The sequence below is a fragment of the Cyprinodon tularosa genome, unplaced genomic scaffold (assembly GCF_016077235.1).
Source record: "Cyprinodon tularosa strain WSP-4 unplaced genomic scaffold, ASM1607723v1 ctg260, whole genome shotgun sequence".
In the NCBI taxonomy this organism is placed as follows: Eukaryota; Metazoa; Chordata; class Actinopteri; order Cyprinodontiformes; family Cyprinodontidae; genus Cyprinodon; species Cyprinodon tularosa.
In genome coordinates, this window is record NW_024038962.1 from 746,701 (window position 1) to 759,113 (window position 12,413).

At 36.2% G+C, this 12,413-nt stretch overlaps 1 protein-coding gene across 2 annotated transcripts in view; it reads right to left on the reverse strand.

The window, feature by feature from the left end:
- dlgap1b (discs, large (Drosophila) homolog-associated protein 1b) overlaps positions 1-12,413 on the reverse strand; it is a 136,845-nt gene that overhangs the window by 35,737 nt on the left and 88,695 nt on the right. For both annotated transcript variants that reach the window (XM_038289017.1, XM_038289018.1), the window contains exons 5-6: positions 8,268-8,445; positions 4,809-5,064 (exon numbers count right to left, since the gene is read on the reverse strand). In XM_038289017.1, coding sequence (XP_038144945.1) covers positions 4,809-5,064; positions 8,268-8,445 — 434 coding nt within the window. The remainder of the gene's footprint in view (positions 1-4,808; positions 5,065-8,267; positions 8,446-12,413) is intronic.

Genomic DNA, 12,413 nt, shown 5'->3' on the forward strand with positions numbered 1-12,413 from the left:
AGTTTTTTCATTTGAGGAGTGGATAAGAGAAAGTGGTCTAAAGCATCAATATACATCTATAAAACAGGAAATGAGGGGTCCTGGATATCTAATTAAAAAAAAAAATCATTAGGGTCTAATCATCTTATAAATGTTGCCAATAACTGTGTTACACTGATTTATTTTCTTTTTAACTATGAAAAAAATAGCCTTCCAATTAGTTTTATTTTTTGTGTTAATTTATTCATGTATTTAAATACATATTTCCCAGGGGTGTCAATAATTTAGGGGGGAAGTTAAATGCCTCTGACATTAAAAATATGTATCCTTAATATGCAATGCAAAAAAACAGAATATGCTGCCAGATATTATTTTGTTCAAATTAAAGTCACTGATCTGTAAATATTATCCAAAAACAACAATAAATAAATAACAAAAAGTGAACATTAGGGGTCATAAGTGAGCATCCATCTGTGTTTTCTGTGCAGCCACACTGTCCACATCCTATTATGCAAATGGGGGTTACAACAGATATGAAAATTACATAATGACCCTGGTTTCTGAAGGCTATAAAGCGAGTGTTAAATAAGGCGCAGAGTTTATTTAAGGGGGACACTAGCCACAACACCTGCATTTAACACTCCACGGGCAGAAAATTGCTGTAATGGTACAACAGGCGCCTATGTTCTAAATGTGGAGCGAGAAAGAGTAAATGTGGTCACGCTGAGCTATTCTCTCTTCATTCCCAGCATCCCCACCAGACCAGACTCAAAAGCAGTACCTATTAATTACACTGACTGATGACTCGGTGGTGAAAATCTTAGGGAAGGATGAACAGCGCTGTAGTGGAGCTATGACAGTAATACGAAACAGTCCTATATCTCCAGGAAAACCGCGGCAAGCTGTTCCCTACATCATCAACCTAACTTCCCCGTCTTGTCTGCTTGTTTGCAGCTGATTACGAAGCACATTTTCCTCCAAAGGTCAGAAGAAGTCGAGAACAAATTACCTTCAACTCTAAAAACCAATCAGAAAAGACATTGTATCACCCCTGACCACATGGCTAACTAATCTCTTGTGCTGTGGCAAACTGCAGCTCCAAAAATGGATGTCCACTTAGCTGCTCACATCTCTGTAGCTATTATGTCTGACAAGTGCTTTTTGGCTGACATTTAAAGTGTTCTTCATGTTGTGGAGGAGATAATATTTTCTTTTAAGCAGGAAAGAAAAGGCACTAAATAGCAAAACAGAGGAAATCAGAGGGATTCTCTCTGACAGGTCTCTGGAGCAGCAGCTGGGCAGGTTGAAAACTGAGTTTTTGTTTCTCACAATCTCTCCCCTGATAGATGGGTTTCATTAACTCCTGCTTCCTCCTGGGAAGGAACTGCGAATGCCTGTGTCTTCATTTCAGTTCTCACTTGATCAATACCTAGCACCCCAACAACCAGAAAATTAGCCGGAATTATCCATTGCCTTTAATTGCAAAGTTAACCTAGGCTGTCTTTGATATAAAGTGTATTTCCTGAGGTATTCCTTGCACCTGACGTTTTTTTCCCCACACATTTCACAATAACGCCACAAACTTCAATCTGTTTTGTTTGGATTAAAAAAAAAAGTAGAAAAAAAAACCTTACATGGATGGAAAATGATACATGGTTTTGAAAAGATATTACAGATATCTTAAAAGTGGAGTATGAAATTCTCTTAAGCCCCCTTTCACTCCAATACTATTATATGAATTCCATTAAAAAAATTTTTGTGTGTGATTTCATCACCATTTAAATACAGCTAGGAAACATTTGCGGAAGGAGAAACAAGAAATGTGACTTGGTCACATGTTGCTCCAGATAAAGAACAAGAAAAAGTGTATGTATGTATATATATATATATATATATATATATATATATATATATATATATATATATATATATATATATATATATATATATATATATAGTACATCTGTGTGTGTATAATTATTAGGATTTTGGTTTGTACATTTTTATACATGCAGTGTTTATACAGTGAGGGTCAGGCTGGATTAAAGCGAACATGCATTAGATCGATCTATGTCAGGGATCAGTAACCTGTGGCTTCGGAGATGCAAGTGATTTTTTGGACCCTTTACAATTGCTGATTATAGTGACGATGGTAGCCAAAAGTTTTACAAGCCTCAGTTTTTTTTTAGAGAATTTTTGAACTAAAATTTCACAGCAAAATGACATTAAAAGAACCAGACATATGTTTTTGATCTTTTTTTTTCTTGTCATTAGCTTGGAAAGTGTTTTTTTTTAAGCATCATTAGATCATCATTTAGAAAAAAAAACACGCTTTTTTTTATTAAACATTTTCTGTATTTTCTTATTCCAAAACATAAAAATACAAATAAACTGTTTGCTGTTTAAAACGATAACCGGTTTCTGATAGCAGATGCTTTACAAAAATAAGTGGGGTTTTTTTAATGGTCACATTGGAAAAAACGAGGAAGAATTACTTAAAAATGTCTTAAATTAAGTGTTTTTACCCTTAACTAAAAAAAAAAAAAAATGGCTTATCTATATTTCAATTTTTTTCCAGTGCATGTAATATTTACAACTCTAAACAACTTTTATTTAGCTGGAATCAGGGTAAAATGTCTCATTTGCTTTGAAAGGCTGCAGACCCCTGACATAGGGGTCAACTTTATAGAGGTCTGATTTATAGGGGTCGACTTTGGAAAATAAAAAAAGGGGCTTCATTGAATAAGCCCTGGTTTTGTAAATTGTTCTCTGTAGCATAAACCTGACGGTAAAATTCTGAACTTTTTGTGTGCTGTCCTCGTCATTATCCTATTGCTGTATAAGCCCTAGATGGGGGGACCTGTCATATATAGATAATTTTAAACAGTCAAACAATATCCCATACTTTGTATCACACAGAGAATATCGTTTGTTCAGTCATCTAAAAAAACCAAACAATATGGCACAACCATAAATATGGCTGCCCATGTATACAGTCTTTGAAAGCAAGGCATTAATCAGAGAGCAGAAATATTCAAAAACTGGATGAGATGCAGATATTTACAGCCTTTGGTAGAATATAACAGTTTGATATACATATAACAACAAGTCAGACTGTGGACACATTGACCATGATTGAAGACCTGGTTTGTAAAGACTCAATTCACTTTTTGGAAGAGAGGTGAAGCTCTGTGTTTAGTAGCTGTGTTTCTAAATAAAAAAAATAAATAAATAAAAAACTAATTAAAAGCATTTAGATTCATTGGAGCAAATTAACAAGGTGATGCATAGCTTAATGTCGGCATTCGTTGACGTTATGCTTAGCTGTAGTAAACAGCAAGTGAGCTAACAAGCCCGTGTGGACCACAGCTCTGTGTTGGAACAAGGTTTTTGACAATTTGTTGCAATCAGGCAAGTTTTACCGTACTTACTTTATCATGTGAGCTAGTATTAGACAATCAAGAGAAAACTGTGATTCTAATGCTGCATTCAGGACACCAGAAACAGCTAACCAGTCATGTGATGTGAGAAAAATATGCATTTATTCAGAAATTACTAGAAAAATGTATTTCCATCTCTTCTTCAGTGTAGTTACGCTTTTTTCAAAAAGTCAAAAACCACTTAAATAGAGCGTCAAAGCTCCTTTTTTTGTACTAAATTTAGCAATCTGATTTGAATCTTGCCATAAAGCTCTTTAATTCTGCTTTTCTTTTTTTCAGCAGAGAGCTGATGGAATGACTGATTGAAATTAGACTCTTTGGTAAAACAACCTAATTAGCTTTATTGCAAAAAATATGGGCAAAGATTTCAACCTTCAGAGACGCTAAGCTAGTAGTAAAAAATGGTTCCACAAGACTCTGCTGTTTGTCCAAATATGTATTTTAAGTGATAAAAAAAAAAAAAAAAAAAACATGATTCATTTTTATTTCCTGCAAATATGTTCATGATTTAAGGGGAATGTATGTTTGTGCAAGTATTGCATTGTTTTGTCTTAATCATATTATATCTTTATGTATAAACATTTTTCTCCTAAAACGGGAAAATTAAAACCCCCGAAAGGAGCAAACTGAGGAAAACTTAAACTGTAGCAAACAAATGTTTTGTCACAATCAAATTTTTATTTAGTGTCACCATCATTCCGGTTTGCAGTGGATGTGTTTAATTAGCCGACTGCTGCAATTGTCAGCTTGGTTTGAGGAAGTGCTCTTGTCTAATTGGCATTATTAGATAAGAGCTGAGGGGAAAGCCAGGCTGCATCAGGCAACAGTGAGTCAACGCGCGCAATGGAATGGAATGACGTTTAGATTCTGCAGTGTGAAACATGAAGGCACTCAGTGCTGAATGCCAGCACTGCTAAGCATCAATACTGTATATAGAGACACTGGAAAGTCTAACTCTCTGGACCATGAGGCACACAATGGGGATAGAATAGGATCCAGCAGTCTGGAAGCTTTAAAGCTTAGATAAGCTCTCTCTATCTGGGAAAAAAAACTGTTCTGGATACAACAAATTGTATCTAAGCAGGAAACTGGGTCAAAAGAATAATACAGAGAATGTTCACAAGGTATAAATCTTATATGGAAAGAAAAATGAACACAACCTTTGTAAGGGCTGCCAAATTTATTCAAATCTCTGTCAAATTCCTTTCCTTGCAGTAATCAGGTTACGCTATAATTTCTCGGTTAATTCTATTCAAAGGCTGCATAATTTAAAAACCAGACTGCCTTCTCTGCACACAGATGAATTTATAATGGGCTATAGAATATGTATGTTAGTGCACATGAGCAGACGAGTCAGCATTTGAAAAAGTGATGTTCCCCAGCCTTTACCTGTGCTGCTCTGGATCGTTCGGACAGTTGTGGCGGTGCGTGGAGGGGAGTCTGTTGTCCTTTCACACAATGCTACGACACCCTCTTCCTCTTCTTGTGAGCAGCCCTTCTCTATGGCACGCACGTAGCTGTGGCTCCTCATTCGGAAGCAGCCAGGCATGGGTAGATCCAGGGCATCCACTGCCTGGGACTCCATCTCGCTGAAGACGGACTCACAAACCGCCTCTATCTGCCCGTTAACCTCCACCTCACTCACCTGTAAAAAGCAAAACAGCTGGATTAAGGCATGTTTTAAAGCAGTGGCACGTAGAAGGTAAAACACAAAGAGAACAGTCAGTAAGCAAGACTAATTTAGGGACAACTGTGTTCGTGTGGAACATTTGATGTGGGCTTTTCCAATGATTAAAGCTAAAAAAATCCTTTTTGTAGAAGCAATTTACTAGAACAGAACCGATCAGTACAGGTTTACACATTTTGGCTTTAGTGCCCCTAACTTCGATGTATTTTGTTGGAATTTAAAAGGATATACCAGAAGAAATATAAGGAAGATAATACATGTTAATAATAATTTTGTATAGGATAATTGACATTTGTATTTAGCATTAATTACTGTGTAAATATAGTAAATTGCCTGTATTTATTTAGCACCTTTTTAAGCCAGGGGACTTTGCAGAGCTTTTCACTACATTTACCTAAACAATCACATACTTATGGTGGCAAGCTACACTGCAGCCATTGCTGCTCTGGGGCACACAGGCGCTCCCAGGCCCTCTGACGTCCATTAGAAATCAGAAGTGGTTAAAAACAGCACTTTAACTAAAGCTGCAAGTCGTGTTAAAAACTGGCTAAAGTGATTCCCTTAACACTCAATCTTTTTGCAGAATGTTATATTTAGATTAAGCAGAGTAAATAAAATCCATTTTTCTAGTATTAAGGAAGAAAACAGAACAGAGAGCAACAAATTATTATTTCTTTCTTCAATATGTTATGATTCAAAACAATTTTATTGTTGTCTTAGGGTATGTTTAGTTTATTGTCCTGGCTGAATCCATATGAAGGAGGAAACTGACAAAACAAAAAATAAAAATGAAAATAAATAAATACACACACACACACACACACATACTTACACACATATATATATGTGTACATATATATATATATATATATATATATATATATATATATAAACATACATAAATAAATATGTTTTGGTCATGTAAAAAGGGTAATACTTTAGAGTTTTTTCTTGTATTTATTTATTTGTGTATATTCCTTTATTTTCATTTGTGTATTTTTCCTTTATTTTTTATTTCTATTTGCATTTGTTTATATATTTCTACATTAATTTATTTCTACTTGTATTTATTTCTATATTTCTTTGTCCGTTTCTGTTAATGCGGTTTGTTATTCTAACATTAGTCTTCGGCATGATTGGTGAACTGGGAAAATCATCATCTTAAAGTCCTCTAAATGGCAGTGTTTTTTTTATTAAAATACGGTACTATTTTATGTGGACACCCTTGAGATTATTACATTGATCATCTGTAATAACACTTTATATTATTTTATGTTGATCCTAAAACCAAGATTATTTCACAAAAGAAAACACTACCAAGATCCAAATTATTACCCCCCTCTGATATTAATAGTCAGTTATGAATCAACTTTGGTAAACTACAGCATGTAGTTTACCAAAGTTGATGTCCCAATGTATTCCTCTTCTAAGCTCCTCCATATCCTCTGGTCTTTCAGCATGGACCGCAGATTTCAGGTAAGGGTTTGTGTTAGCCTGTCAGGAACATTTACCTAGGTTTTCGCTACCTTTTTCTAGGTGCGACATATGTTTTAGGTTACCCCTAATTCTTTAACCTTAGCAAGTTTCCCCAGCACCTAACACGCTTGGACAAACTTCAAAGTCTCCAAATTTCTATGTCCTTCCTCTGTTTTTTGAGCATTTATTTTTTTCTCAGGTCAAAACTCTTCTGTTTTTGGAGTGATGCTTCCTCAAACATGGTTGGTTGGATGTCTTAAACCCTGAGGAGATCCTCAGTTTTCACTGGATTGACTGATTCATTAAAAGCAGTGAGCATTTAAGAACCATAAATGAGACTGCATGCTGCCTGCTAAATTTAGCCCTTTTGTGTTAGGACTGTTTAATGTCTGTTATGTTAAAACTATAAATACATCAATGACACAGAGAACCAAAGCAAATTCTCTTTTTCTGAAACAAACAAAAAAATTTTGCTATCGAGAAATGTCACAAATTTTCTCCTATTTCTAATCTTTTCTCCGGAATGAACAAATTTTACGAGCACTCCAAACTTGATGAAGCAGTCTTGCGCAGTCAGCAAGCAATTGTCTTAAGTTAAAACTATTAGGCTATATCATTATATATCATGCAACTCTGCAATTATAAATTTAATTTTTATTCACTAATTATTGAACTACACCTGCAGTTAGCATGTCAGTATCCAGGGGACTCTGGTCTAATTTTTTACCATTTTGTCTAAAGAAACAAGAACATAGTCAGTGAGCTCCATGTGGCTACTTGCTGCTATTGAAACAACACATGGAACAGAAAATTGATAGTTAATCAAAACTCCTCTAGTGTGGTAAAATTTTATTATTAATTCATTAATCAATAATAAAGTTTAACTCCATTCCTCCATTATTACATCAAATATGAAATGGTTGAATGTTGTTCTGTCTGAATTCATTAAATTAGATTTTCAATGTTAACACATTTATGTTTATGCATTCTATGGAAGAGATGGAGAACCCAATGAAGGGATGACAGACGTGGTCTGGAGATATACAGTACAGGTGTGTTTTTTATTCAAAGGTGATTTAGCAGAATGTTGTCGTGTTGATTGATGGTGAACTTATCGTAAAAAGGTAGGAGAGAAAGGAAGAGAAATAATATTAAAAATACATTTTATTTAAATCGTTTTTCAACAAACCCAAGGACACTGTACATGTAAACCACAGGACAGATACATTTATGACCAGAATATGGAAATATTGTTGCATGAGGTCCATTAAGTTTATCTGTTGCTGTAAATCAAACAGAGTAAAAAGCAGTGATTAAAATTTTAAAGCTCAGTCTTCACAATAATGGCAATAAGGCCACCCCAACTACATTTTAGTTGTTTTGACTATATTTGAGCTGTGAAAAAATAAAAAGTCAAGTCTTTTATTCTAAATTCACAAAAGATTAACAAAAAACACTATCTTTGAAAATGCAAATGAAGTAAAAGTTCTAGGGATACCAAGAGGGAGTTCCACATGCCAATGTGCCAATGTTCCAATTTGTAAACTAATGCGTCACCTAAAGTTTTTTCATACTTTTCTGTCTTTACAAGATTTGTGATCAGAGCATTAGACTGACTACACAGAGGACCTACTAACCCTCCACAGATATGGGCCACAGGTTTGAAATTCCAGATTCCCACTAACCTGACTGATGGTGCTCATAGCTCTCATGTAGCTCTCATTGCGGGAGCGGAATTTAGGAGAGGCCAGCAGTCCTGCTGGGTCCAAGCTGTCCAGACTTCTGTTGATGGAAACCTCGCTCACTGCCCGCAGGTAGCTGTGACTTCGGATCTGCAGCTTGGGCGAGTGCTCGGTGGAAATCCTGCCACAAGAGAAGACAGAAATGGATCACTAAGAAAAGAGAAAGAAGGAAAGCATGAACCGGTGAAAACAGGTGGGAAGATAGAAGATGAATGATTGCGTAGGAGTGCTTAACCCATTAAAAATTATATAAAATCACTAGCAATTTTGTAGACAAATATAATTCTGTTAACCAAATATGTTTAAAAGTGTTTCGCATGTGGGAGGGGCTTGGTGTAGTTTCTCCTCCATATCAAGAGGAGTCAGCTGAGGTAGCTCAGACATCTGTTTTGGATACTCCTGAAAGGGTCCTTAGGGGCCCAGGGGTTGGCCCAGGACACACTATAGGGCAATGTGTCTCTGCTAACCCTGGAATGGAGCTGCTTCCCCTTAAGGAGCTGGAGGTGGTGTCTAAAGAAAGGGAGTGCTTGGGTTTCTAATGAGACTGCTGGCTCTACAACCCGGGCATCCATAAGCAGAAGATAATGAATTTGAGGCCAAAATGTTTTGAAAAAGCAGCTGACAGCACATTGATGAAGGTATGTCACATGTACAAAAGATCCTTATAGTGTGGCTGCAGAGGAGAAAGTGACTATGGACCACATTAGACAACATAAAGCTCCAACAATAAGAAATCATAATTATTTTACAGCAGTTTTCACTTTTTTGGTACCCTCTGTAAGGACCATAGCAAACTAATAGCAGCTTGTAAGTAACATCAGTAACTAATTTACTCTGTCAAAGACTATTCAAGAACAGAATGTAGAAATTAGTATTTGAAATACTTTTAAAAATGCCAAGGAGCACATTAGCTTCATTAGACTTTTTAGTGTGAAATTGATAAAAAAAAAAAAAAACAACTGTATGCAAAGCTATGGAGATTAATAGGTAGAAGTGAGCTTTTTAGCTGCTTTCAGTCACCACTATAATCTTTGGTATAACTCTCAAAGCATGACTTGTTAAAATAAAAGGATCCTGGTGACAGTTATGTAGAAGTGAAATACCCCTATAATGCCCGCCTGCTTCTGAATAACACTGCTAGTCAAACCCAGACTAAAATTGACAACATTGATCTAAATATTTCCAGCATATCTTTTATGAAAATCGCAATTTTCTTCCCAGGCTGTCATTTGTCCCTGTAGTAACTTAAAGGCAGAAATGTAATGATAATAATAATATTTGAACATTATTGATCTCACAATAGAGAAATTCACCTCTGCATTTAATCCATCCCCTTGGGGAGCAGTGGGCTGCCACTGTTGGGCCCCTGCGGAGCAATCATGGGTTAAGGGTCTTGCTCAGGGACCCACAGTGCAGGCTTTGGGGATCTAACCGGATTCTTGCAACCTTCTCAGAGCACAAGCCACCACTCCCACACTTCTGAATTTATAAGGTCTACATCCTCACTGCCCCAAACTTTGAAAAGGATTTTTTAGCCAAAAATTCTAATATTTTCATAAATGTTTTTTTAAAAAAAAAAGGATATATAGTAAAATCTTTACAAATACAGTTGGAGCAGATTAAATAGGTGAAACACAAATAGCTCGGCCAGTAAATACAACAAATTTGGTGCCATTTTCTAGTTTTTATATTAAGAGATAAGGTTAGATATAAAGTTGTCTAATGCATTTATCAAGGACGTAAAATGCAGCTCTGTCATCTTGATCATAGTTTTAAGACCTACTTTATTTTTTGTCGTACTAGAAAATCTTTTCCATTTCTTTTTGAGGCGTGTTTTGGCTAATCGGCCCTGTTCTTCTGCAGCGGCGTAAACTCAACAAAGTAGCCAGGTGAATGGGGGCACCCTGAATATTCAGTCTCTCTCTTGAACTGAATAGGGTACTTAGAGCAGAGGTTTCCAAGCATATCAGCCTGTTACCCCAAAAATAATATGTCAGGCTGGCGACACCTCAAAGAATACAACATTTTATCTTTATTTATCAATTTAAAGTAGATTAATTGCATTGATTTTTAATTAAATATGTATATTTTTCAATAAAATCAAATTATCTTAGCACTAATTTCTTATTTTTTATTTGTTAACTGTCATATTTATTAATATACAGGTTTTATAATTCAATGCTATGCTTAATATTTCAATAATTATTAGATAAATAAATGTTACATCTATCCATTTCATAGGGTAGTCACATTTATGTATTCTATGATATATTTTTGTCCCTCTATACTCCTCAGGGACATACATGTCAATAGTCACAGAAAAAAAAACTTTAAAGCCCTTGAAGATGTTGATTCATTTTCACTAATTATCATTAATTAATTATATAAAATCAACATTATAACACCTTTTTCACTCCTCGGTAATATTTTTCCTACTCATATTTGTGTAGAATAATCACCTGTTTGTTTCAGCTCTGTAATTATGCTGTCATTTAATACTCAAGTTTAATGTCATTAATTTACTTTTAGCTGCGTCTCCGCTGCCCAATGTTTGCCATCTTGCTTTCAAACTTTTTAAATATTTTCCAGGATTGGACATTGAAATTAAAATAACTCTAGCTACAAACCTCAAACTTAATTTTCAGAAGTCCTAACATTCCAGGATATAATGGTAATGGACATTATATACAGGTAAAAGCCAGTTAATTAGAATATTTTGAAAAACTTGATTTATTTCAGTAATTGCATTCAAAAGGTGTAACTTGTACATTATATTTATTCATTGCACACAGACTGATGCATTCAAATGTTTATTTCATTTAATTTTGATGATTTGAAGTGGCAACAAATGAAAATCCAAAATTCCGTGTGTCACAAAATTAGAATATCGTGTAAGGGTTAAATTTTGAAGACACCTGGTACCACAAACTAATCAGCTGATTAACTCAAAACACCTGCAAAGGGCTTTAAATGGTCTCTCAGTCCAGTTCTGAAGCCGACACAAACATGGGGAAGACTTCAGATTTGACAGCTGTCCAAAAGGCGACCATCGACACATTGCACAAGGAGGGAAAGACACAAAAGGTTATTGCTGAAGAGGCTGGCTGTTCTCAGAGCTCTGTGTCCAAACACATTAATAGAGAGGCAAAGGGAAGGAAAAACTGTGGTCAGAAAAAGTGTACAAGCGATATGGATCACCGCGCCCTCGTCAAGATTATGAAAAAAAACCCATTCAAAAATTTGGGGGAGGTTCACAAGGAGTGGACAGCTGCTGGAGTCAGTGCTTCAAGATCCACCACCAAGAGACGCTTGAAAGACATGGGTTTCAACTGCCGCATACCTCGTGTCAAGCCACTGTTGACCAAGAAACAGCGCGAAAAGCATCTCACTTGGGCAAAGGAAAAAAAGAGCTGGACTGCTGCTGAGTGGTCCAAAGTCATGTTTTCTGACGAAAGCAAATTTTGCATTTCCTTTGGAAATCGAGGTCCCAGAGTCTGGAGGAAGACAGGAGAGGCACAGGATCCATGTTGCCTGAAGTCTAGTGTAAAGTTTCCACCATCAGTGATGGTTTGGGGTGCCATGTCATCTGCTGGTGTCGGTCCACTCTGTTTCCTGAGATCCAGGGTCAACGCAGCCGTCTACCAGCAAGTTTTAGAGCACTTCATGCTTCCTGCTGCTGACCTGCTCTATGGAGATGGAGATTTCAGGTTCCAACAGGACTTGGCGCCTGCACACAGTGCAAAATCTACCCGTGCCTGGTTTACGGACCATGGTACTTCTGTTCTAAATTGGCCAGCCAACTCCCCTGACCTTAGCCCCATAGAAAATCTGTGGGGTATTGTGAAAAGGAAGATGCAGAATGCCAGACCCAAAAACGCAGAAGAGTTGAAGGCCACTATCAGAGCAACCTGGGCTCTCATAACACCTGAGCAGTGCCAGAAACTCATCGACTCCATGCCACGCCGCATTAATGAAGTAATTGAGGCAAAAGGAGCTCCAACCAAGTATTGAGTATTGTACATGCTCATATTTTTCATACTTTTCAGTTGGCCAACATTTCTAAAAATCCCTTTTTTTTTTTATTAGCCT